The 26,013-nt window shown below is 37.8% G+C and overlaps 1 protein-coding gene across 2 annotated transcripts in view; it reads left to right on the forward strand.

The window, feature by feature from the left end:
- CDK14 (cyclin dependent kinase 14) overlaps positions 1–26,013 on the forward strand; it is a 582,146-nt gene that overhangs the window by 174,529 nt on the left and 381,604 nt on the right. For both annotated transcript variants that reach the window (XM_089917034.1, XM_022585327.3), the window contains exon 5: positions 25,891–25,970. In XM_089917034.1, the coding sequence (XP_089773160.1) occupies positions 25,891–25,970 (80 nt within the window). The remainder of the gene's footprint in view (positions 1–25,890; positions 25,971–26,013) is intronic.

The raw sequence follows: 26,013 nt of genomic DNA on the forward strand, positions 1-26,013 counted from the left end.
ATATATGATTCACTAAAAAGATATAAAATAGAATCATATAAAATGCTCAATTAAAATCAGAGGGGGCAGAAAAAGAAGGAAAAGGACGTACAATGAATAGAAAACAGTTTACAAACAGGATAGCTATTAATACACTTATATGAAAATCACTTAGAATGTAATTGGTCTAAATACACCAATTAAAAGACAGATATTGTCAAAGTAGATAAAAAACAAGACCCAACTATATGTTGTTTACCAAAAACCCACCTTAAGTATAAAGACTTAGGTTAAAAGTAAAGTGATAGGGCTTCCCTGATGACGCAGTGGTTGAGAGTCCGCCTACCGATGCAGGGGACACGGGTTCGTGCCCCGGTCTGGGAAGATCCCAAGGTACAGAAAGTGGAAGCTGCCTATATTTTAAGGCCTGTGCCCAGAACTGGCACAGTGTCACTTTCACCTACTTTATTTATCAAGTATTTGAAGAGACCAGATTCAAGGGGAGGGGAACACAGACTGTACCTCTTGGTGAAGAATGTCAAATAATCTTTGGGCCATGTTTTAATACCTCACAATACAGTTTGGATTTCATTTTAGTTGGGAATTAAATCTTTGCTCTTCCCTTTGCACAGAGCTCTTTCACTTATCTTTTCTGACCACATATTCATTGACTACTTCTTGGATTAGCCTCACTCTTTTACATGATATTCCCAAGAAGGATAAAGATCCAGTTTGGTATAAGGTGCTTTGTGTAGAGGGGGACCTTATGTAATGGTTTGCTTGGGACAGTCCTGGTTTATGCTTGTTGTCTTTGTGTAATTATTAATAGCGCTCCTTTTTGCTAATTCAGTGTTTTTACTATTCGGTGTCTCCATTTGGATGATAAAATGTATGATCACCTTCCTTATGTAGTGCTTTATTCCTCTAGAACTTGCTAAAACATTTTGCCAAAAAACAAAATTTGATTAAAGTATTGTACTATGGAGACCAGTCGAGTATTTAGAAGCATTAATTGTAGTGAACATTTGGGAGATTTTTTGAATTGTTTGTGATTATCATTGAACCTCTAATGAAGATTTGTCAATTAATTTAAAAAGTGTCGTGGCCAATTAATGAGTTTTAGGTACAGCACATGCTCTTGGACAGCAAGGTATGGAGACTAGACTTCAGGAAGTTTGTGAAATAGCAACTGATCAGTCTAAAATGCAGATGACTTAACCAGATCCCTTACTACTCATGACATAAATGATAGGCTCAGAGTAATTCAAGGTAGCAGAAATATTGGAAATTTGAAACATGAATTAATGAGTAAGCCGGGGCTTGGGTGAAACCAGGAGCTTTTAGAGCCCAAAGCTAATGGGTTGTAGTGTCAATGAATTTTGGTCAAATGCTTGCAGTCTATTTAGCAATGATGCATACAAAAGGAGTATACTATACCATTAGGAGCAATTATAATAATGGAGAGATGGCATGTATTTGAAAATTTAGGACTCCCAATTGCATAGGGTAATCAAGTGCAAAATTGGATTGTAGACACTGTCGATTTGGGCTGCTTTTTAAGGAATATGAGATCTGGTAGGCCAGGATCAAAAAGGAAGTCTTTGGAAAAAAGGAGTGGGGTTTGATCTGATTCTTTCCCTAAGTATGCTTGGGTTGCCCCCGAAGTTTAACTTCAGGCTCTTGTTTGTTGCCCCATCATAATGAACTGGAGAGTGATATCTTCCTTTGTCACTAAAATCTGACAACTGGAAAGATAGTACATGCTCAGTGGCTTTTATTCAGAAAAATATCTGAGCTCAACAAATAGGAAATTATTTTAAAGATCTCAGGCATGAGACATTTTTCATGCTTAATGTTTGATTCCAAGCAAATATGTGCTCCCTTCCTTCTGTGGTTCAAGGAAACATATTTCCCTGTATAAACAAATTATTTGAAAATTTAAAAGATAGTTCTGTCTCTAGTTCAAAATGGTCTCCTTGGGATTGCTGTGTTTTTAACTATCTCTGTTTTCAGGGATTTTAATCAATGATCCTACAGATCCACCAGCACTGACTGAGCCAAGGAAAATAGTAAACACTAGGAACTTTGGTTAACAGTCGAAAGCCCTGTTGTAACTCAACTGAGAATAAGATAGACGTCATTCCTAATTGGCCTGATGGGTGAGACAAGAGTGAATTCTGAAGTAGCTTAGCGCGCAGCACAGATACTGACAGACAAAAAAGCCCCTGAGGAAGCAGAAAAGGAACCAATGGCTTTTGTTGTGTGTCTGATTAAACCTCGTAGGAGAAAGAAGAGATACTGGGAAACTAAGTAAATGTTACAAACGAGGCCTGTTGGGGATCCCAGAGGAAGCTGAATTCCTAATGAGAAGGCAATGGGCTGGGTTAAACAGTGACACTTTTTTTTTTCCCCACTTTATGTCCTGGGAAACTTTCAATGTTAAGCTCTGGAGAGTTGAGTGCACCTGGGACACTGCCCAAAGTAAAGCACGGAGGATGGTTAAATTAAAATAGAATATATCTTACCTCTGAGTGAAATAGAAGAGATGAAAGAATAGAACACCAACAGAGTTGGACAAAGGAAGAACCAAATAGTATGAGAGGGATTGCCTAGGGAGAGCACAAGAAAACCAGCCAAGCACCAAGGAAGGAAGAGAGTTGCTGAAAATGCAGATGATCGTGTCAGATATTCAGCAAAGACAAATCAGATGAGTCCTGAAAAGGACCCATTAAATTTGCAATTAGGAAGGTTTTTCTTAAGTATGTGCAGGGAGCTGGTGGGGCTGGAGACCTTATTGCTTTGGGTCAAGAGAGAAAGGGAAAAAAATGGAGGCTGAAATGCAAGCTATTCTTTTGAGGAGTGAGGCAGAGGAGGAAAGGAGAACAAGAAGAAAGGGCAAAAGTGTTTTTGTTGTTTTGGCTTTAAACTAAATGGGAGGGGATTGAGTACATATATGGATTATAACAAGGGAGTCGGATTTTACTCTCTTTTTAGGGAGAGAAAATGATTAAGAAAACACTTGGAATATATTCTGGATGAAGAAATTTGAGGAGCTCTCCTTTCTCTGTCACTTGATCTCTCTTCATATGTCCCTGATAATTGGTCTCCCCCTTTCTTGTTCTGATAATATATAAATCTGAAATCATTTTTCTTGCCAGCTTCATCTCATTTAGGACTTAGTCCTAAGAGAACATTATCCTTCTTAAATATCTCTTCTCTTTTTATTGGTGTTCTTTAAAACTTCAAACACACCATTAAACTTTCTGTGTAACACATTGGTTTCTCCTCTTGGCCAATTTTTCTTCATTGATACTAGTTGTAATTTTAAAATAACGTCTATTTATGTGAATCTTCTGTCTCTCTTTGTGCTTTCCCTTGGTAATTAGGGTCATGAAATAAAGCTGATATTTATTGAACACTAGGTTAAGCTCAATTTTCTCACCTATTAAAATAGGGCTGATAATGGAATTGGTTTCACACAGCTGTGAAGAGTATTTATGAACGAATACCTTTGCAGCGCTTAGAACCGTGTCTCACGTGTTAAATGAATGTCACCTATTACTTTTTCCTTTGTTTCTTTTACCAGTTCTGGAAAAGCTTTGGGATGAGATTATTTCCCTCATTTAATAGATGTAGAAACTGAGGCCCATGAAGTTTGAGTAACTTGCCCACAATCAAACAGCTAAGGGGCAGAGCCAGGATTTAGATACAGTCAGTCCAACTCCAGAGCTGAGTTCTTAATTTTTATCTCCTTTTATTTTTGGGGGAGGAAAAATGTTAAAATCTGCTTTCTTAAAACCTATGCTTACTCTACCCCTTTGTTAATGATAAACTCTAGGGGTACATAGCCATTTTTTCCCTGTGATTCTCATATCTTTCCTCTGTGCCAGTATTGTAGTTTCTCTTTAGTTATTTATCATTTGTATTCTCCACTATTCTAAGCAACTTCACAGTGACATCATAGTTATTTTTCCCCTTATTTCACCAAAGTGATTTGTGGCTTTCCATATAGGAGGTGCCTGCATGAAATAGAACACTCACTGCTCCCCTTCCCTTTTCTATTGGATAAATTTATTTTGGACAAGATTTCCATTTCATTGCAACTTTTTTTTTTTTTTTACATCTTTATTGGAGTATAATTGCTTTACAATGGTGTGTTAGTTTCTGGTTTATAACAAAGTGAATCAGGTATACATATACATATGTTCCCATATCTCTTCCCTCTTGCGTCTCCCTCCCTCCCACCCTCCCTATCCCACCCCTCCAGGGGATCACAAAGCACGCAGCTGATCTCCCTGTGCTATGCAGCTGCTTCCCACTAGCTATCTGCCTTACCTTTGGTAGTGTATAAATGTCCATGCCTCTCTCTCGCCTTGTCACAGCTTACCCTTCCCCCTCCCCATATCCTCAAGTCCATTCTCTAGTAGGTCTGTGTCTTTATACCTGTCTTACCCCTAGGTTTTTCATGACATTTTTTTTTCTTAAATTCCATATATATGTGTTAGCATACGGTATTTGTCTTTCTCTTTCTGACTTCCTTCACTCTGTATGACAGACTCTAGGTCTATCCACCTCATTACAAATAGCTCAATTTCGTTTCTTTTTATGGTTGAGTAGTATTCCATTGTATATATGTGCCACATCTTCTTTATCCATTCATCCGATGATGGACACTTAGGTTGTTTCCATCTCCGGGCTATTGTAAATAGAGCTGCAATGAACATTTTGGTACATGACTCTTTTTGAATTATGGTTTTCTCAGAGTATATGCCCAGTAGTGGGATTGCTGGGTTGTATGGTAGTTCTATTTGTAGTTTTTTAAGGAACCTCCATACTGTTCTCCACAGTGGCTGTATCAATTTACATTCCCACCAACAGTGCAAGAGTGTTCCCTTTTCTCCACACCCTCTCCAGCATTTATTGTTTCCAAATTTTTTGATGATGGCCATTCTGACTGGTGTGAGATGATATCTCATTGTAGTTTTGATTTGCATTTCTCTAATGATTAATGATGTTGAGCATTCTTTCATGTGTTTGTTGGCAATCTGTATACCTTCTTTGGAGAAATGTCTGTTTAGGTCTTCTGCCCATTTTTGGATTGGGTTGTTTGTTTTTTTGTTATTGAGCTGCATGAGCTGCTTATAAATTTTGGAGATTAATCCTTTGTCAGTTGCTTCATTTGCAAATATTTTCTCCCATTCTGAGGGTTGTCTTTTGGTCTTGTTTATGGTTTCCTTTGCTTTGCAAAAGCTCTTAAGTTTCATTAGGTCCCATTTGTTTGTTTTTATTTCCATTTCTCTAGGAGGCGGGTCAAAAAGGATCTTGCTGTGATTTATGTCATAGAGTGTTCTGCCTATGTTTTCCTCTAAGAGTTTGATAGTTTCTGGCCTTACATTTAGGTCTTTAATCCATTTTGAGCTTATTTTTGTGTATGGTGTTAGGGAGTGATCTAATTTCATACTTCTACATGTACCTGTCCAGTTTTCCCAGCACCACTTATTGAAGAGGCTGTCCTTTCTCCACTGTACATTCCTGCCTCCTTGATCAAAGATAAGGTGACCATATGTGCGTGGGTTTATCTCTGGGCTTTCTATCCTGTTCCATTGATCTATCTTTCTGTTTTTGTGCCAGTACCATACTGTCTTGATTACTGTAGCTTTGTAGTATACTCTGAAGGCAGGGAGTCTGATTCCTCCAGCTCCGTTTTCGTTCTCAAGATTGCTTTGAGTATTCGGGGTCTTTTGTGTTTCCATACAGATTGTGATATTTTTTGTTCTAGTTCTGTGAAAAATGCCATTGGTAGTTTGATAGGGATTGCATTGAATCTGTAGATTGCTTTGGGTAGTAGAGTCATTTTCACAATGTTGATTCTTCCAATCCAAGAACATGGTATATCTCTCCATCTATTTGTATCATGTTTAATTTCTTTCGTCAGTGTCTTATAATTTTCTGCATACAGGTCTTTTGTCTCCTTAGGTAGGTTTATTCCTAGGAATTTTATTCTTTTTGTTGCAATGGTAAATGGGAGTGTTTTCTTGATTTCACTTTCAGATTTTTCATCATTAGTGTATAGGAATGCCAGAGATTTCTGTGCATTAATTTTGTATCCTGCAACTTTACCAAATTCAGTGATTAGCTCTAGTAGTTTTCTGGTAGCATCTTTAGGATTCTCTATGTATAGTATCATGTCATCTGCAAACAGTGACAGCTTTACTTCTTCTTTTCCGATTTGGATTCCTTTTATTTCCTTTTCTTCTCTGATTCCTGTGGCTAAAACTTCCAAAACTATGTTGAATAAGAGTGGTGAGAGTGGGCAACCTTGTCTTGTTCCTGATCTTAGTGGAAATGCTTTCAGTTTTTCACTGTTGAGGACAATGTTGGCTGTGGGTTTGTCATATATGGCCTTTATTATGTTGAGGAAAGTTCCCTCTATGCCTACTTTCTGCAGGGTTTTTATCATACATGGGAGTTGAATTTTGTCAAAAGCTTTCTCTGCATCTATTGAGATGATCATATGGTTTTTCTCCTTCAATTTGTTAATATGGTATATCACGTTGATTGATTTGCGTATATTGAAGAATCCTTGCATTCCTGGAATAAACCCCACTTGATCATGGTGTATGATCCGTTTAATGTGCTGTTGGTTTCTGTTTGCTAGTATTTTGTGGAGGATTTTTGCATCAATGTTCATCAGTGATATTGGCCTGTAGTTTTCTTTCTTTGTGACATCCTTGTCCGGTTTTGGTATCAGGGTGATGGTGGCCTCATAGAATGAGTTTGGGAGTTTTCCTCCCTCTGCTATATTTTGGAAGAGTTTGAGAAGGATAGGTGTTAGCTTTTCTCTGAATGTTTGATAGAATTCGCCTGTGAAGCCATCTGGTCCTGGGCTTTTGTTTGTTGGAAGATTTTTAATCACAGTTTCAATTTCAGTGCTTGTGATTGGTCTGTTCATATTTTCTATTTCTTCCTGATTCAGTCTTGGCAGGTTGTGCATTTCTAAGAATTTGTCCATTTCTTCCAAGTTGTCCATTTTATTGGCATAGAGTTGCTTGTAGTAATCTCTCATGATCTTTTGTATTTCTGCATTGTCAGTTGTTACTTCTCCTTTTTCGTTTCTAATTCTGTTGATTTGAGTCTTCTCCCTTTTTTTCTTGGTGAGTCTGGCTAATTAAAAAGATTTTTTATTGGAGTATAGTTGATTTACAGTGTTGTGTTACTTTCAGCAAAGTGAATCACTTATACATACACCTATATCCACTCTTTTTTAGATTCTTTCCAGGGTCCTACGTAGCTAATGAAACAACACTGTTGCCATTGCTACCTTTTCATTGCAGACCTCAGCTCAAGATTTGATGGCACCCATTTCTCTCACTACCTCTTTTATTCTATTCATATGGCAAACGTAATTCCTGATCTGCCAGTACATTTACAACCCTTTTATCCTTCTCATGAATAATGGAGGAACTAATATTATAGTAAGAATTGTACCTTAACAAAATAAAATGCTTTCAAATGGGTTTTTGAGTAAATCAGAAACTCGGTACCCTTGTGCCCCCATCCAAAGTATACTCCCAGCACCAGTTTTAAATGCAGTTAAGCATTGAACGTTGAATTAAGAGGAGAAAATGATTCTCTCTACCTGTTATGTCCTTTGAAAGTCTTGTCAAATTTTCATGGTCCTTGTTCTTATATTTAGTCACTTCCTTATGGATTTGTATCTAAGCAGGTTCCTTTATATTGTTTGTATGTATTTACTCACACAAACTTTCAGATGACTTCATTAATTTTAAATGATTTTTGTGATGGTTGACATGACCTGAGCTAATTTACCATTGACCCATCTGTTATAAAAGGCTTGTTTAATTAATAAGACCTGGAGAGAACAACCGTAGTTAAGGTTATTTTGTCTAATAAGTATGGTTATGTGGATGATGTTCATCACAAATGCAGTTATTGAAGCTGACATGGCCAGATTTCTATGTAGAGACAATGTCGGTAGCTACTTAATAATCAGCCTGTATAGTTTTATTTCCCTTTCTACTTTTCAAAACCTTTCCCTTGTATTATATATATTCACATAGCATATGAATATATACATATTCATATATGTGTGTATATATGAAAAAGAAAATACAAAGAGGTAGCAGAGATTGTCTTTGAAAGTTGGAGAAAGTTGAGTTGACAGGTTGAAAGATGGGTGTAAGTTTATACCCCTGAGTAGTAACATGCTGCGCTGAAAACTTGGATGTCTGCATTTCTCATCTGTCACTTTCTTACTGTACTTCAGAATTGGAGTCATTCCTTATATCCAAAATGAGTAAATCTCCCTGTTTTTTCAAGTCTCATATAATTTGGTCATATTTTCTCCTTAGTCACTCAAAATGAGTAAGCTATGAGCATAATGATTGAATGCTTACCTGATACATGATTAATTATGTTCTCTCACTTTCTGAAGTTCATAAACTGAGTCCAGCTGACTAATTAGTGGTCTGGATTTTTAAGATCATGGTTAAAAAGAAGAAAAATTTTTCTTTAAGTATTTGAGTATTTAAAAACAAAGAAAAAAAGGAAAGGCAATCCTATGGGTTATAACCAGACCAAGTTGTTTATCTACCATGGACACAGGACATTAGTTTTCTAGGGTCCATTTTACTTGCATTTTTTATATAGCTACATTCTATTTTTTTAAACAAGAAAAGAATATAAATCTTAGAAAAGAGGAAAATGATAGTTACAAGTGAAATATCTGCAGCTCTTTGACAGGAAGATTTAGGTGTATGTATTTAATTTACCCAATTTACAGACATACTATTTTTTAAACTCACTTTAAGGTAGCATGTTACACTAGCTAAAGTCTCTTTTGTGTTCTGGGCTAGGATTTGTAAATAAGGTGCTGTGATGGAACAGTTCTTCAATTGGATGACTACTGACGATTTCCCATCTGCTTCAGTTGGAAAAGAGTCATGGCAGTTGCATTCATCCCTCATTTTAGGTGAAAACCCAGCAAATATTTAATTGCTTTTGAGTGTATGTTTCCCCTGAAGTCAGGGACTTTACTCTCTAACACTCACCTTGATCTTAAATGAAAATCATTTCAGATGGCTTTCTATAAGGACTGAGAAGATTGATAACACAAAGGAGAGACATTTAGGAAAGCTGAGTTTGGGAATTTCTTAGTAGTTCCAGAAATTGTTCTATCGGGGAGAGCTGATGTAATCTGTCCTATCTCTAGCTGTTACTTGTTTAGTCCTTGTTTGAGATAGCTGACTTCATTCATTCATGCGTGCAGTTATTGAAGCCAGACTCCACGAAAGCCATGAAACATGGTTTCTCCCCAAAATGGCTAAATTATGTCATCTCACTGAGTAGAAATTAGATTTCTTGGAAGTAGATTTGGTGGCCGAGCCTTAGCATTACTGAATAGCCTTTTAAGACCTTGTCAATTTTCCTTACTTTGTACCCCTAAACCTAGCAAAACAAATTGCTCTGTAGAAAAAAGGGTGCTAATGTCCTGTTTGATGTGTTAAACACACATGTTATTGCTTGGAAAGCCCTGGAAGTAGCATAATTGGATTTAACAAATTGTGTATTCAGCTTCTTTGTCATTACAGTAAAGATTTGCCACCAAATATTTTATAGTTATATATGTATATGTAACTATAATATGTAAATCCTGGAAATTTATTAATTTTTAGTGTTTTAATTTATATTTGTAAATATATTCACTTTATAGTCTGCTTTAATCTGCTTATATCATGGAGCTATAGTTAGTAGACTTACAAGCTAGCAATAAGGCAATCCTATGGGTTATAACCAGAGTCGGTTAATTTACCTTTGTTGGTTAGGAATAAAAATGTATGTTTAGCTTCAAAAGAGCGTTGTTGACATATTAGCTTTTGCTTCATTCAAAGCTCTACCCTAAAAAAAATGTAGGCAGGTAATGAAAATATTGGTGTCTAACAAGATCAAATATCTAATTACTTTATTGGATCAATTTTGTAGTGGACCTGGCATCAAAATCCCTCTCGAGTCTACTTTTCTTTCCTTATGTCCTACTGCTTCCCTAATTTCTACTCTCTGTACTTTAAATGTGCCTGTCCCCACCCCTTCTGCATCTCTGTTTATGATAGATCCCTCTATGTAACTAGCTTGCCTCCCCTTTCTACGTGTCCACATCCTATCCCATCTTCAAGTCCCACTCATATTATGAAACTTTCCTGGCTTCTGACAAGATACTCTCTTTGAATAAACTTCAGTTATAGTCCTCTAAGCCCTCTTCTTGACTAGGCCCTGACTTTGCCTCACCCCCACCCCTCCACCCCTGTCCTTGCCAGGCTTGCATAACCCAGTTTTAGCAAGAATCCTGCTAAGTCAATTTAGAGAAAATCCCCCCGTCCTTGATATCTGATGGCTCTGGCCTGTATGCAGCAGGAATCTTGTTAGGTGAGTTTAGCAAGAATCCCCTACCTGTGATGTCTCTTCTTAGTAATTTTCCATCCACCAATGATCCCCTAACCTGCTACTTGGCTATAAATCCCCACTTGTTCTTGTGGTATTCAGAGTTGAGCCCTATATCTGTCTCCACTGTTGCAATAGTCTTGAATAAAATCTTACTGTTTTAACAAATGTCAGAATATTGTTTTTCTTCTTTTTCCTAATTCAGCTACTGCCTTGCTTGATATCTCCTTTACCTCATATGTATGTAACATATTATCGTATGTATATAACTTACTCTTCAGCACCTGTTACAGTGCTATTAATAGATGCTTAACAAACGTTAACTATGTAATGATTGGGGAAAATGTTTAGGAATGCTCTCATCAGGCCCTTTAAGTGTGAGAAGAGACTTTGACATATGGCCCTTGGGAGTAGAGATTTGTAGTCAGGACATATGAAGTTCTTTCTTCAGCTATACATTTGATTATCATGGATTTCAGTTTTTCTGAGTGTAAGGTTATATATCTGGGTTCATAGAGTAAAATCTGCTAGAGGGTCTATCCTGGAGATGATTTGAGTGATTGTTTCCTGTCACTGGGTTGCAGCACTCCCAGAAGACTGAATTCCGGCCAGGGAGACTCAGAGAACCTGTGCCCCAATGGGCCCTGCTGGCCACCCCACCTCTGCCCCCCTGTGGCTGTCAGCCCCATATACTGTCTCCACATTCAGGCCTCTATTGCTTGGCTAGCAGGGTTGCTTTCACCAATAAATCAAAATACAAGAGTCATGAGATTTTATGCAATAAAGAAGTCCTGGGGCCATTTTCCTTAAAAGGAAAGTGTGAGCTTGTTTGAACTTGAGGCTTCCTGGGTTCTTTTCTCAGCCCATCCAGTAAAAAGATATATTATTAAACCATAACAAAAATGTAGATGACCAAATATGGTAGGATACCATTTATAAAAATCTACACACAGGAAAAGAAGTCTAGAAGATACATACATATGTTGAAGAATTTATCACTGAATAGTAGGATTATTGTTGATGTAAAAATTTTTCTGGGACTTCCCTGGTGGCACAGTGGTTAAGAATCCACCTGCCACGGCAGGGGATATGGGTTTGATCCCTGGTCTGGGAAGATCCCACATGCCGCAGAGCAACTAAGCCCATGAGCCACAACTACTGAGCCTGCGCTCTAGAGCCCACAAGCCACAGCTACTGAGCCTGTGTGCTACAACTACGGAAGCCCACACGCCTAGAGCCGGTGCACCACAGCAAGAGAAGCCAGTGCAATGAGAAACCCGTGCACCACAACAAAGAGTAGCCCCCGCTCGCTACAACTAGAGAGAGCCCATGCACAGCAACAAAGACCCAATGCAGCCATAAACAAACAAATAAAAAACTTTCCTTAAAATAATTTTTTTTCTGTATTTCCCAACTATTCTGCCATAAGCATGCATTACTTTTATAATTAGGGTAAGACTTACTAATGCCATTCTAAAATATATTGATTTATTTTGAGTTTTATAAAACATTATTAGAAAACGCAAAGAAGAATGACATTGCTTTGAGAGTAAGTAATTTGATCACAAGTGTCTGGTATAAGCAGAGTGCCTCTTTTGAATGAAGGGGAAATAGGAGGGTGTGAACCACACACCTTTCTTCTGTGGTTCACACTTTAATTATTGCTACTCCACAGAGAATTTATGAGTATGGCTGTGAAGCCCAGTCTCCTAGGACCAAACTGTGGATCTACTGCTTCTAGCTGTGTGATTTAGAACTGTGCCTCAGATTCTTCATAAAGTGGAGATAGCCATAGTATCTACCACACAGAGGTGCTGTAGTGATCACATTAGTGTAAATAAAGTCCTTGTTGAAGGCCTGCCACACTATAGGTGCTTTAACAATAGGGCTATTTAACATGAGTGCTAGTTTTGAATTAAAGACAACTGTCTTGATCTTAAACTTATTGACTGTGTATAAAGTCATCTTACTCCAAATCAGACTGACTAATTTGTACTCTGGCTCTATTGCTAGGGTTTGGAAGTAATACTAGCATAGATCTTATCATACCAATTATATATGATTTTTATAAAGGTCTTCATGTAATCAGCTCTTTACTTATATATGAGTTAATATAAACCCTGCTCTTCAACATGTGTACGTCGATTGCTTTCAACTTTATAGTTAATCGAATCATTTTTTAGTTTGACACTCTGCTTGCATATAAAGCAGTCCACCGTAGTGTGTCACTTTTATTTTTGGAGTACAGTCTTTTAGGTAATTCATGATGCTATAGCATTTTTCTCCAATCCTTTTTGTCATAAAAGACAAATCAAACTAGATACATTTGGCTTTGCTTGATATTATCTTAAAGTTTCATTTAAAAGGTATTTAACAATGACATTTTCTATAATTATGAAAGTAATATATTTTAATTGGAGCAAATTAAAGTCACTCATAATCCTTTTGGCTTGATATAAGTCCCCTAGTCCTTTAACCAAGCTGCTGTGTATTTATAATAATTTTCTTTGTTGATTCTTCATGGGCCATTGCAGCCAAATGAAAAAAGAAAACGGTAGCTTGCTGTCCTGTTTGCAACATAAACTGGAGGTGTGTGTGGGGTGTGTGTGTGTGGGGTGTGTGTGTGCGTGCGTGTGTGCATCTTTATTAGAATGGGTTGAGAATGGTTTGAACTCTGAATACCCCTACCTTAATGGCTCTCGTGGGCTGCTTTGTTTTATCCTGCTGTTCCAAACTTCACTTCATTTTGTGAGGCTGTGTTTGAATGGAAAATGCAAGATCTCTGTGGTTAACATTACTTGGCAGTGAGTATTTGGGGACTCTTCAAAGTCTCTTGGTGAATCAGTGACATGCTTTTTGGTGCATCTCAATTAACTTATTTGGAGATGCTTTTTTCCTGAGAGTGGAAGCTTGACCTCTCTCTCATGATGCTGAATATGTATGTCTCTACTAGAGGAAGGGGAACATTTACAACTCTGCTAGAGAAATGGGAACATCATGCTTTAAACATATCTTTGAACCAGGAAGCTTGAAATGCTGTAAGGTTGAGCATCGGACTTCATCCTCTTTTCTTTAATCCCAGCTCATGTAATGACTCACTGTGATTGTGGTGCTGTAGTTAGACTTTTAAAAAAGAGAATTGTGAATTATTTTTATTTTTGGATGTAGTATAAGATATAGCATGTAAGAATTACCCAGAAGATAATAGGTAACCCAAGATAGGGAAAAATGATAATATCATCAAGAAGTATATCCATTTCTTTTCTGCTTGTTTGAAGCATTTTCTATGGGAAAAAGAAGCTACTGAAGATAAAAATCTATTTGAAGTGGCAACTTGACCTCAGAAGTAGAACATTTGATTTCTCTAGAAATATAAACTGCAGCCTTTCCAAAGACCTCAGTAATATGTTTCCCCACACAAGTGTGCTTGAAAACGGGACTAGAGAAAAACAACACAAAAAAACTCTCCTACTTCTTCTTTTTCTTTACCTTCACACTATCCCTTAATTCCTAGTTTTCAGTGCATATGAGTGTATAGAGATGTATGTTTAGGGATATGAATTGTTGTATGTTACAGCTGAAAACTTATAGAACTAACTAATACAGGAAGCTTCAAATCTCACTATGTGTGAAAAATCAATCTATAAAAACTTCTCATAATAAACTACATTTTACTTACTTTTTTTTTTTTGTGGTACGCGGGCCTCTCACTGTTGTGGCCTCTCCCGTTGCGGAGCACAGGCTCCGGACGCGCAGGCTCAGCGGCCATGGCTCAAGGGCCCAGCCGCTCCGCGGCATGTGGGATCTTCTTGGACCGGGCATGAACCCATGTCCCCTGCATCAGCAGGCAGACTCTCAACCACTGCGCCACCAGGGAAGCCCTACTTACTTTTTATGAAACCCTCCCATCTCATCAAATAAATACGGCTCTTTTCTAGTAATTTTAGGGGTAGTATAACTAACCACCTTTACATCTATGGGTGTCCTGGGCATCTTTTCCATGCTTCCTGCCTTTTCTTGATAAGTTAACAATTCTTCCATTCTTTGTCTTTGATAACTTTGCTTATCTTTTTTTTTTTTTTAAAGAAACTTACCTTTGTTTAATATGCATTTTAGTTGTCTGATACTATCTTATTTCTTCTTTGGCTGGTAATCTCCTCAAGGGCTGTATGCATGTGACTTTTTGCTCTTCCCAGAATGGTTCCTTGTAACTGGAGGTATTCCAGAAGAATACCGAGATGTGTACAACCCCTTGCCCTAAAACTCTGGAAGGTTAATGTATGAACATGGATGATAAAAGTCTCTCAAATGCAAACAAATATCGGACCAGATAACCACTGTACAATCCAGCTGAGTGAGGGAAGGAGAGGAAGCATCAGTAACTCAGGAAAAGCTTAGGTTGAAGTTTACACACAAAAGATGCTATTGGGGTAGAAACAAGTACAAAGTACCTTCTGTTTTGCTTACATCATTGCTACCAAGGAGAGTTTGCTTTAAGCACTGAAGTGCAAAGCAAACATAGGAGTGAATTAAATTATCAAATGTCTTAGGAAGTCTGACAGTACTATGTTTTTCTAAGGAGTTCTGATTTAAGACCTGAGACGACTGTTTCACAGACTTCTAAAGAATTTGAGAGTTGAGATTGTCCCATAATTGTTAGTCATCTTTGAGGAACTATGAAAAATTTTAGAGACATTAGCAGGCTTGAGATGTCCAAATGTTCACAGAAGAAGATGGAACTGGTGTGGCTTCCTCCCTGCATGCCTTTCTCATTTCCCCTCCTCCAGTGGAAAATTTTAGGACAGATTATCACTCAGATTATTTCTGAGTAAATCAAAATAGGAAGAAAAATAATGATCTAGGAGTTCATAAAAAAATTATGTCATACCTAAATAACCTTAATTCCTCTTTCTGATGAGATTGTTAAGCTAGTGGACTGGAACACTGTAGATGCTGGGTATCTGCTTGTTTTTCAAACATGGGTAAATGTTCTGATTATGTTCTGGTAGGTAAGAGAGCCATAGACAGTTGAGTGATACGCCGTTTCTGGCGGTGGATTTAAAACAGGTTGGTAAGAGTGGTAGGGTTTCTAGTACCTTTATTACATGGTAAAGGGTTGACTCATTTGTTCACCATGGAGCCCTAACTGTGTGCCAGATGCAGATTTTCCAGCACAGTCCAATGGTAGAGGCAGAAGGTCAGTGCAGTGGTTTGGGACAGAGGGCCATGGAGAGGAAGGGCTGGATTAGAGAGTTTGAAAGTGAAAAGGGAAGGAGGGAGGGGAGAAAAGAGAGAGAAAGAGAAGACAGTCAATGAAGCCACGTCCCCCAAAGGTGGATGGGGCATGTCAAGAGTGTGGTGTCCAAGAGCACTGCCCTGGACCTCATCCTGTTCAGTGTTTCTATTCTACCTCAGAGAAGGACACACAGAAGGATGGGCAGCCAGTGCTTGTCAAAAACAAGATTAGAATTTAGACAGGAGAGGTTTGAGCAGTTGGTTGCTGCTGACAAGTTGGAATCTTAATAGGAATAAATCAGACTCCTGAAATTATGTTTAAAAAGTGAATTATTAGGCCTAGGGCAAGTTAGAGATGGTGTGATTGTGGGGCCCATGAAGAAAACTCAGGGGTTTTAATTGTTGGCAAGATCCATGAGTTAATGGTGTTTTGTGCTGATCACAGGCGAATACATGCTGAGGCCAAATGAGTACCAGTCGAGTTTCTGGAATGGGGCAGGGTAGTCTCCCAGTCCACTCAGCACTTATCAGACCACATCTGGTAGTGTGTACACCTTGGCAAGCACATTTCACAAGGGGTTAATCAGCCCCGACTTACCAAAGGCTTGCAACTAGGACTGTGAGGGCGCTCAAAATAGTTGAAAACATTTGAACGTTTACCGAGAAAAAGGAGACTTCAGTGTTGGAGAGACCAGACAAAGGAAGAAAGACAATGAGCACGTGATGTCGGAACCTGAAGGCTTATTTAACACAGTGGTTCTCAACCCTGGTTACACTTTACAGTCACCCAGGATGTTTTTAAAAAATATGGATGCTAGGACCCCACACTGCACCAACTAAATCAGGGGTGGAGCCAGGCATGGGTATGTTTTAAAGCTTTCCAGTTGATTTAAAAATGTAGTCAGGGGTGAGAACCTGTACCTTGGTTTCTGTGCAGCCACAGAGGCTGGTGCCAGCTCCAGGCCTTGCCTGATGCACGCAGAGGGCAGCCAAAACAGCAGTCCCTACTCTACCTGCTTCCAAGAGGCTGTCAGGATGGAATGTCCTCTGCCTCACACCACTGTTTACCACAGGCATGGTATAAAACGCCCTGATGGTTTATTATCTTTCAGACGTCACCCGTGTATTTCGCACTATATCTCCTACTCTGTCCCTTCCCCATGTCCTTCAGGCTCTTTTTATGTTGTCTAGATCTAGATCTAGAATACTGTTTTCTGATTTACAAATGCTTACGTGTGTTCGACTTTCTTCTGAGTGTTTACTTCTGCTTTAACAGAAAATTGGCTCTCTCTTGAAGTTATTACTTCCCTTGAAGTCCTCCAAATGACTCACAAGTTTTTATGTCTAGACTAAGATCCTCCCAAATAGGACTCTTGATTCTCTGTCTAAATCTCTTCTTCTTTAGTTTCCCTTGAGTCAGTACACGTGCCTCCATCCACACAGAAACTAAAGACAGGACATTTGGAGTCATCCTTTACCACTTGCCCTATGCCCAATTCAGTTTATCCTAACAGTCTCTTGATTCTGTCTTCAGAATATTGTTTTCCTTTTCCCCATTGCTCTTACCAATACCCTGGTACTTTGTGACCACCATCTTTCCCCTGGACCACTGTAGTAGCTGCCTGACCGCCCTCCCTGCTCCCACTATTGTGCTCCTTCAGGCTGTTCTCTACACGATAGTGAGGGAGCTGCAGACACACAATTTAATCATATTATCCCCTTTCTTAAGATTTCCCGGTGATTTTTTTTTAAATCAGTCCTTTCTGTGGCCCTTAAGGGCCTGCATGGTCTGGCTCTCCTGTCCCTCTCTGCACGTCCCCCCTCTCCTACCCCCTGCCGGCCAACAAGCTCCAGCCACTCTTTCTTTCTTATAGCTTTGTTTAACACATTGTGTTCTCTGCCCCTGGGCTTTTGTACAGGTTGTTCCATCTGCCTGGAATGTTCTTTGCTTACTCTTCTATATTTCTTGTTTCAGCTTAAATGTCACATTTTCAGAGAATCTTTCCCTGTCTAATCTAAAATAGGTTCTTCTTTTTTTTTTTTTAATTGAAGTATAGTTGACTTACAATGTTTTGGGTGTACAGCAAAGATATTCAGTTGTACACACGTATATATATTCTTTTTCAGATTCTTTTCCATTATAGGTTATTATAAGATATTGAATATAGTTCCCTGTGTTATACAGTAGGTCCTTGTTGGTTATCTGTTTTATACATAGTAGTGTGTATATGTTAATGCCAAACTCCTAATTTATCCCTGTCCACCCCCGCTTCCCTTTTGGTAACCATAAGTTTGTTTTCTGTGTCTGTGAGTCTATTTCTATTTTGTAAATAAGTTCATTAGTATCATTAAAATAGGTTCTTTATCTTTTTTATGGCATGCTGTGATTTTCCTTCATTGCATTTATCCCAACTTGTATTGGGTATGTTTTTTAATTTTTAAAGAACTTCTTACGGAGTTTTGATAAACCCCCATCAGTTTCCAACACTGACAACCTGTGTCTAATCTTGTTTCATCTGTATTCATTCCTTCCAATTATTTTGAAACAAACCCCAAACATCATATTATTTCATTTTATATTTTTTCTTTAACAGATAAGGCCTCTATTTTAAAACACCAAACCATAATGCCATTATCACATGTAAAAAATTTAACGATTTCTTTATCATCGAATATGTAGTCAGTGTTAAAATAAACTTTGTTGGAATCAAGATAAAATCGGGTCCATACATTGCAATTAATTGCCATTAGTTCATCTCTCTCTTTTAATCTATGGGTTCTCCCCTCCTTTTTTTCTTGAAATTCATTTGTTGAAGAAACAGGTTCATTTCCCTATGGTTTCCTGTAGTCCGGAGTTTTCTGATTATACCCCAATGGTGTTATTTAACTTGTTCCCTTATCTCCTTGAAATAAGTAGTTAGATTTGGATGTGGTCAGATTCCTGTTGGATTGATTCCATTGAGGGGGATGAATGCTTCCATCAGGGGGCACATAATATCTGGTAGCTTCTTTTTGTGACTTTAGCAACCATTAATGGTGATATTCAAATTCTGTCATTTCCTCTTCATTTGTTACATGCAGTGCATCTATGCAGAGAAACTTCACTTATGAACTATCTGTTTACACTGAGGTACAGTGTATGCGAAAGTATATGAAAAGGGAAGGTAAATGCTTGACATATTCTCTTTAACAGTTTTTAAACTAATGAGATGGTTCTGTAGTACTCTCCAAATGTGACTCATGAGTTTCTTTTAAAGTCTCATTATAAACTTACTGATTTAAACATATTTAATTCCTTTCAATCACAGGTATTAGTTTAGTGATGCTTAAATTGTCCCCTGTTTGAAGAGCGAGCACCTCCCGTCTCCCTTTGGTGTATGTCAGCCGTCTTTGTAGTTACATGTTTTACGTCTGTCTCCTCGGTGAGACTTAAGTGCAGGGACCATGTCTGGGTTGTTTATTCTTTATCCCAAGCACAAAGTCACAGTCTCTCAATTAGTATTTGTTGACTAGGAGGCAGGATATTAAAACTTAATTAAGGGCAGGGCTGTCTTGTGGAAGAGCATTTAGTTTAGTCTTGGTGGACTCAGACCTGGAATCAGAGAGTAGAAGTTACAGGAAGCAAATTTTGACTCAGCATAAAAAAGGACTAAGTAATTTGGGTATTTTAGAGGGGTTGAGTTCCACCGAGGTCTTTTGAGGAGCTACTTTGCTCCAGGGAGTGGGAGGACAAAGACAATCAAGCCAGTCAGGATTTTTTTGTCTGTTCAGGAGCTTGAATGATCACTGAGGTTACTTCTACTTTTTAAGGTAATACGACTCTCAAATCCTTTATTGACAGATTTTATTTTTGGAAAGGTACAAGTTTAAAATTATTGAAATGTAATTATTTTATTTTCTCCCATGAACAATATATATTCCTCTAATTTTATGTTTCAAAGTATTATGAGGTTTTACATTTAATAAAACATCATTATCAATATTTTGTCAAATGTACAAACTCATAATAATTGTTGGTTGAGCACATCCTTTTTCTCAGTACGTTAAATCATTAGACTTTTTGCATTATTAATCACATCCTAATAAGTAGCCATTATGCTATTCTCTTATAAATCTTTGGATTTTTTTTTAAAGAAATTAATTTAACAGAAATGACATTAGTCTTTTTCCTCTTCTCTCTGCATTATTTTGATAAAGATTAGGGTGAGGGCTTCCCTGGTGGCGCAGTGGTTGAGAGTCCGCCTGCCGATGCAGGGGACGCAGGTTCGTGCCCTGGTCCGGGAAGATCCCACATGCCGCCGAGTGGCTGGGCCCGTGAGCCATGGCCGCTGAGCCTGCGCGTCCGGAGCCTGTGCTCCACAACAGGAGAGACCCGCGTACCGCAAAAAAAAAAAAAAAAAAAAAAATTAGGGTGAGGTGTGATTACTGACAACTTACCTTGAAATTCTAAATTTACTTTTCCAGAATAAAGTATTATAGATGACACTTTTAGAATATTTCAGAATATCAAAGGTTAAATAGTATTGAGATGATTTCTCATTTATACCTGAATATAAATTGAATTTAGGTGGAAATAGCAAGGCCATGAATATTTAGTTGTTTTTAATTTTTGAAGTGTGTATGTGAGACAGTATAGTCAGCGTTCCAACAGTGTCCTAAGAGGGAATTAATAAAAGAAGCACTAATGGTAAAACCTTTAAAATGTTTTTAATGACTTTGCCAAAAATTTATAAGTTCAGCTCAAAATATTGTCCTTGACGTACTCCGCCTTGCCATTGTCAATCCCTCAGTAGTAACTACATTTCCTTGTATTGCTTCTAAACCAATACAGTAAGGAAACAAAAGCATTGTATCTCCCTGCACTCAGTATTGTTTTCCATAGCAGTTTCTCTTGAGACAAAATCATAATGGAAGAGAGAGGCAGAATATATTAAATTTACCAGAGTATATTAAATTTCTTTTAGGTGTATTGCCTTAATTTCCTTTATGTCCTCTACACATAATTTCTTCTAGGTGTAAGCACATGAACACTATCTTCAAAGATGACCTAGATAATATTTGTTATTTTGTTTTATTGTACTAAGTTATCTTATGAATTTGAGGTAACTAATGTGATAGAAAACCTTTAGGCTTTCCTTTGAGGACTGTCTGTAAGGAAATTCTCTTTGTGCATCGTCTTTTGAGCTGGGCAAGTTTACCCTAAGTGGGGAGTTTTCCTTTATAGGGTTCACAAAATGTTAAAGTAACAAATGCATGAAAAAATGAATAGGCTGTGCTCCTTATTCAAAACTTCTCGATCGTGCGTAATCCACACAAGATCATTTTATTATTTACAAACTTAGGGCACATAGATTTGTGGACAGAATTTCTGAAGTTGGCAGAGATTTGGATCTGTGGTTAGGACCGGTTTGAAAGCTGGATCCACTCTAGTGTGGCTTTGCCAGGACAGCCAGCCTCTCCATGTCTGTGCGTGGATAGCTCTGTGCTCGGACGTCCCCCTGGCTTTTCCTCCTGATGCAGTTGACAGCTGTTCCTGTGTGACATGCGGACTAAAGCAGTGTCACTTGTCCTTGGGCCTGAAGTGAGCTTCACAGTGAGGACACGCTGGGAAAGGCAGTGGTTGGAAGAATTAGAAAATAGTAAAGAATCTCTGAAATTAAAACAGCTCCCTAGATAGCTTAGAATAACTAGACACAAACCTGGCAATATCTCCAACAGAAATTTCTGTGGTGATATTAACACAATTGAAAGCATTTTTTTTGCTATATTATTTACCTGAATTAATGTTTCCATTGCCAATCAAGCCTTGATTACCTTCTATTCATTAGCCTTTGATTTAATTAATAAAACTTGTTAAAGAGAAATCTTCAGTGTTTTCCTGTAAACAGCTCTAATTTATTGATTCAATTTGAATTTTGTAATTATTCTAAAGAACTTCAATGTTTGAAGTATGTGTTTTGAATACTTAATAAAATAGTTTAAACCATACAAGGTAATTATTAGATACCATGTTTATTTTGTTTTTCATAGAATAATAGGTATCTTCTTTTGATATCTCTAAAAAAATGACATTTTGTTAGAGTTCGTCACTTAGAATTTCAAATGTTTCAGTCGGTACTAAAGTTAAAAAAATATGCCCCAAAGGTAGAATATTAGAAAATGTGTAATGTTATTTTTTCAAAAGGTACCTTTTCCAAAAGTGGAGCCAGTGACTTATGTTTTTTCTAGACTTTAGAACTGAGGGATTCAGTAGTTGGTGAGTGTCTAGACATGTAGAGGAAAACTAATTAAGAAAAGAGAGAGTCACAATGACTCTTAGGTTAGAGGCTATTTGATAATCAATATGGTTCTTAATGGGAAACCAATGAAGCAGTTGGAGAAGAGGGAAATACTGGTTACTAGTCTGGGCTCAGATTATTAAAGATAGTGAGGGTTCTGAAACATGTCTGTTGGGTGAAAAAGGTTAATTAACAAAGCGTTCTATAAATTCTAAAATCTTAAGGAAATGAAAACTTTCTATATCTTCATGCATCATCAAAAACAAAGAGACTGAACCTTTAATTTGAAAAAAGAAAACAAATAAACATGAAAGAAGATATTGAAATCTTTTTATAAATTTTATATTTTTGAAATTATTGAAAATAATTTATACTTTATTCTTGAGATACTTATAGGTATGAGGAAAGAAATATCAGTATATTAACATTATTAATATTCAGTCAATAAAGTATTTTGAGGGCTTCCCTGGTGGCGCAGTGGTTGAGAGTCCGCTTGCCGATGCAGGGGACACGGGTTCGTGCCCCGGCCCGGGAAGATCCCACATACCACGGAGCGGCTAGGCCCGTGAGCCATGGCCACTGAGCCTGTGCGTCCGGAGCCTGTGCTCCGCAACGGTAGAGGCCACAACAGTGAGAGGCCTGCGTACCGCAAAAAAAAAAAAAAAAAAAAAAAAAATATTTTGAGAGTCTCCTCTGTGCCAGACAGTTTTAGGCATTGGGCATGTAACAGTTAACAAAACAGAAAAAGAGTTCCTTTTCTGTATTCTCCTGGAGCTAATAATCTAGTATAAATTTTAAGGAATTTTTTAGTTTCATATGATGTAATACATAAAATCTAAATGTCTTTAACTGCTGTGATTATCGTAACTATAAGAAATTGATAGTTGGAGGTTTTAACTCATGGAGAGTTGTGCTTCAGAATCAGGATCCCATTAACTTGGATCTTATTCTTTTATGCAGTTTATCATAGTAAATATGTTCAAAATTTTTTTCGCCACAAAAATAATGTACACTAGCCTATGAGATTGTTTAAAGGTGTTCCTTCTCTAGTTGCATTTAAAGCATGAGTGCTGGTTCAATTAAAGGCTCTTCTCCTTTCAGTGTATTACAGGGGACTCATAGCTTCATGGTCTCAGAGTGTGTTTTAAGCAGATAGCCTTCCAAAATCACAAATTCCCTGTGTTCTAGAATTCAGTTCACGGTATATGCAAGCCAGCGATCTCAAGGGAAAGGGAAAAGTTTGTATGTGTTTTTTATGGGTGAGGGGAGAATATCGATAAATGAAGGCAAAATTCCAAGCAGTTCCTGGAATCAGTTCCTGCCTCCTCAGGGAGCCAGTGACGAGCTCAGCTGGGCTGAGAAAATCTGTGCAGATGTGAGTACTGACTGCATCCCAGCCCCAAGCCCTGCCAGAGGCCTCCCTTAGTCATAAAGGGCAAAATGGCCAGCACAAGTCACACTCACCAGTTGAACCCCATGTGAATATTAATTTTTTGCTTGCACCTGGGTACCTAGAGCATAATCAGGATTAGAAGAAAATCAAGGTGATGTACTCAGGAGAGGAGAGTTGCAGAGCAGAAAAGCTGCAGGCCTGTCCTCCCAGCTGAGAGACACAAGGGAAAATAAACATGACTCCTAGCCTTGAGGAGACAGCACATTGTGGAGCGTTATAACTGGATGTACTTTGACTACTGTAACCAATAATATATTTCAACAATCCGTTTGATGAGGGATGCCAGTAGGATGGTTGGGCTGTGATGATTCCCTTGACCTTTGTGCCTGTGGCAGTTGTTTTTTGTTTTTTTTTTTTATCGAAAACAGACCAATTGGTTGCAGTTCTTTACAAAGAGACATTCAAATTCTTTATTTCAGACTCAGGCACTGGATTCTCTGGGCCACACGAGCTCTCCTTTGCTGATTCCATAGCCTCTAAAGATTTTTGGTTGCAATTTAAATTGCAGTAAGAAACCATTTTTCACCTATCAGATTGGCAAAATCAATGGTTGATAACATAGTATATACTGGTAAAGGGGAAACAGGAGCTCCTATTTTCTATAGGTTGTATAAATTGGTACAAGCTGTAAGTAGGATAATTTCTCAGTGTCATCAGAGTTAGAATTTAGAAATACACATTTTTTTTTTTTTTTGGCTATCCACACCCTACTTTGTTTTTTTTTTTCCCCAACATCTTTATTGGAGTATAATTGCTTTACAATGGTGTGTTAGTTTCTACTTTATAACAAAGTGAATCAGCTATACATATACATATATCCCCATATCTCTTCCCTCTTGTGTCTCCCTCCCTCCCACCGTCCCTATCCCACCCCTCTAGGTGGTCACAAAGCACTGAGCTGATCTCCCTGTGCTATGTGGCTGCTTTCCACTAGCTATCTATTTTATATTTGGTAGTGTATATATGTACATGCTACTCTCTCACTTCGTCCCAGCTTACCCTTCCCCCTCCTCGTGTCCTCAAGTCCATTCTCTAGTAGGTCTGCGTCTTTATTCCTGTCCTGCCCCTAGGTTCTTCGTGACCTTTTTTTTTTTTGTTTTTAGATTCCATATATATGTGTTAGCATACGATATTTGTTTTTCTCTTTCTGACTTACTTCACTCTGTATGACAGACTCTAGGTCCATCCACATTTTACTTTTAGGAATTTGTCTTACAGATGTATTTTTACATGGATGAAATTATGTCCAAGAATATTTATTATATCATTGTTTTATGGCCAAAAATTGGGAACCTGCTAAATGCCTATCAGTAGAGGACTGGCGTTAAATTAAGCATACTACACTCATACAAAGGAACACCGTGTGGTCTTTCAAAAGCAAGAGACAATTTTCTATGAATTTATGAGGAAGTCACCAAAGTATATCGAGTGATAAAAATAATATACACTGTACCCTGTATGCCATATTACCATTTGTGTGTGTGTGTGTGTTAAGTATATATGTTAAGCTAAGTTACCTCTCTGAGGTAAGTGGTGACCTCAGAGGGTGGGAGCTGGGTGTGGCGGGGAGATTTACTTTTCATTAAATGCTTTGTGTTTCTTTTACTTATTTTAATTAAGGAAGTATGTTGGTAAGCCTAGTCAAGGTAGAAAGTAGAGCAGTCAACTAGAAGACCAACATAGATAATCATGTCTTTATTTTATTAACAGAATAGATTGGATAAAAAGTTATCTGCCTAGCGTAATCCTACTTTTAATTAGAGCTGAGCTGATACACATTTGGAATGTGTCTAGAAGAAACATCTGCTTTGGATAGGTCTTGTGTAATTTTGTAATAGTTAAATATTCTTAACTTTTATTTTGATGATATACTGCATTATAAAACACAATCAGACTAATGTAATTTTAGGAGGCTCTAGTAAAAAAAAAATAGTGAAAAAGGGAGGAATGGGTGATGTTGAGAGAGAGACAGACAGAGACAGACAGAGAAAGAAGAGGGAAGAGAGAAGGAAGAAGACTGAGTGTCAGGTTTCTGTCCTTGGGGATTGAATGACTTCAACTTAAGACTGAAGATAAAGACATTTCAGCAAAAGAAACAGAGGCGCTATTGGAGAAACAAAGGGAGAGTGTTATTTTGACGACTTGAGTTTTAATTAATCTGTGAATAATTGATCGAACATGGTGTTTTTGTTAAGCACTAGTTTCATTTTGGAAAGAACATAGAGTGAATCACAGAAAACTTCAGTTAAATCTTGGACTATGCAAGTGCGAATATTTAAAATGTGAATATTTAAAGTGTGAATATTTATGATGATGATACAGGATTCCCAGCCTTACTGAAATTAATCTTGTTGTGGTGGCATAATTGAGTTCTGACATTTTCAGTGCAAAAATGCATAAAATATAAATTGTAAGGAAGACAATTAGAACCATAACGGGAACATATTTTCACGGATTTGCTTCTCATCTTTTGTTTTGTTTCTCCAGGGTAAATGGGAAGTTGGTAGCCCTGAAGGTGATCAGGCTGCAAGAAGAAGAAGGTACACCTTTCACAGCTATCAGGGAAGGTAGGCATTTTTTCTTGTTATCTTTGCTTTTGTGTTTGCATGA

Source organism: Delphinapterus leucas, chromosome 9, assembly GCF_059928025.1.
Source record: "Delphinapterus leucas isolate spDelLeu-1000000601 "Yukka" chromosome 9, BTC_Dleu_Yukka2, whole genome shotgun sequence".
Taxonomy (NCBI): Eukaryota; Metazoa; Chordata; class Mammalia; order Artiodactyla; family Monodontidae; genus Delphinapterus; species Delphinapterus leucas.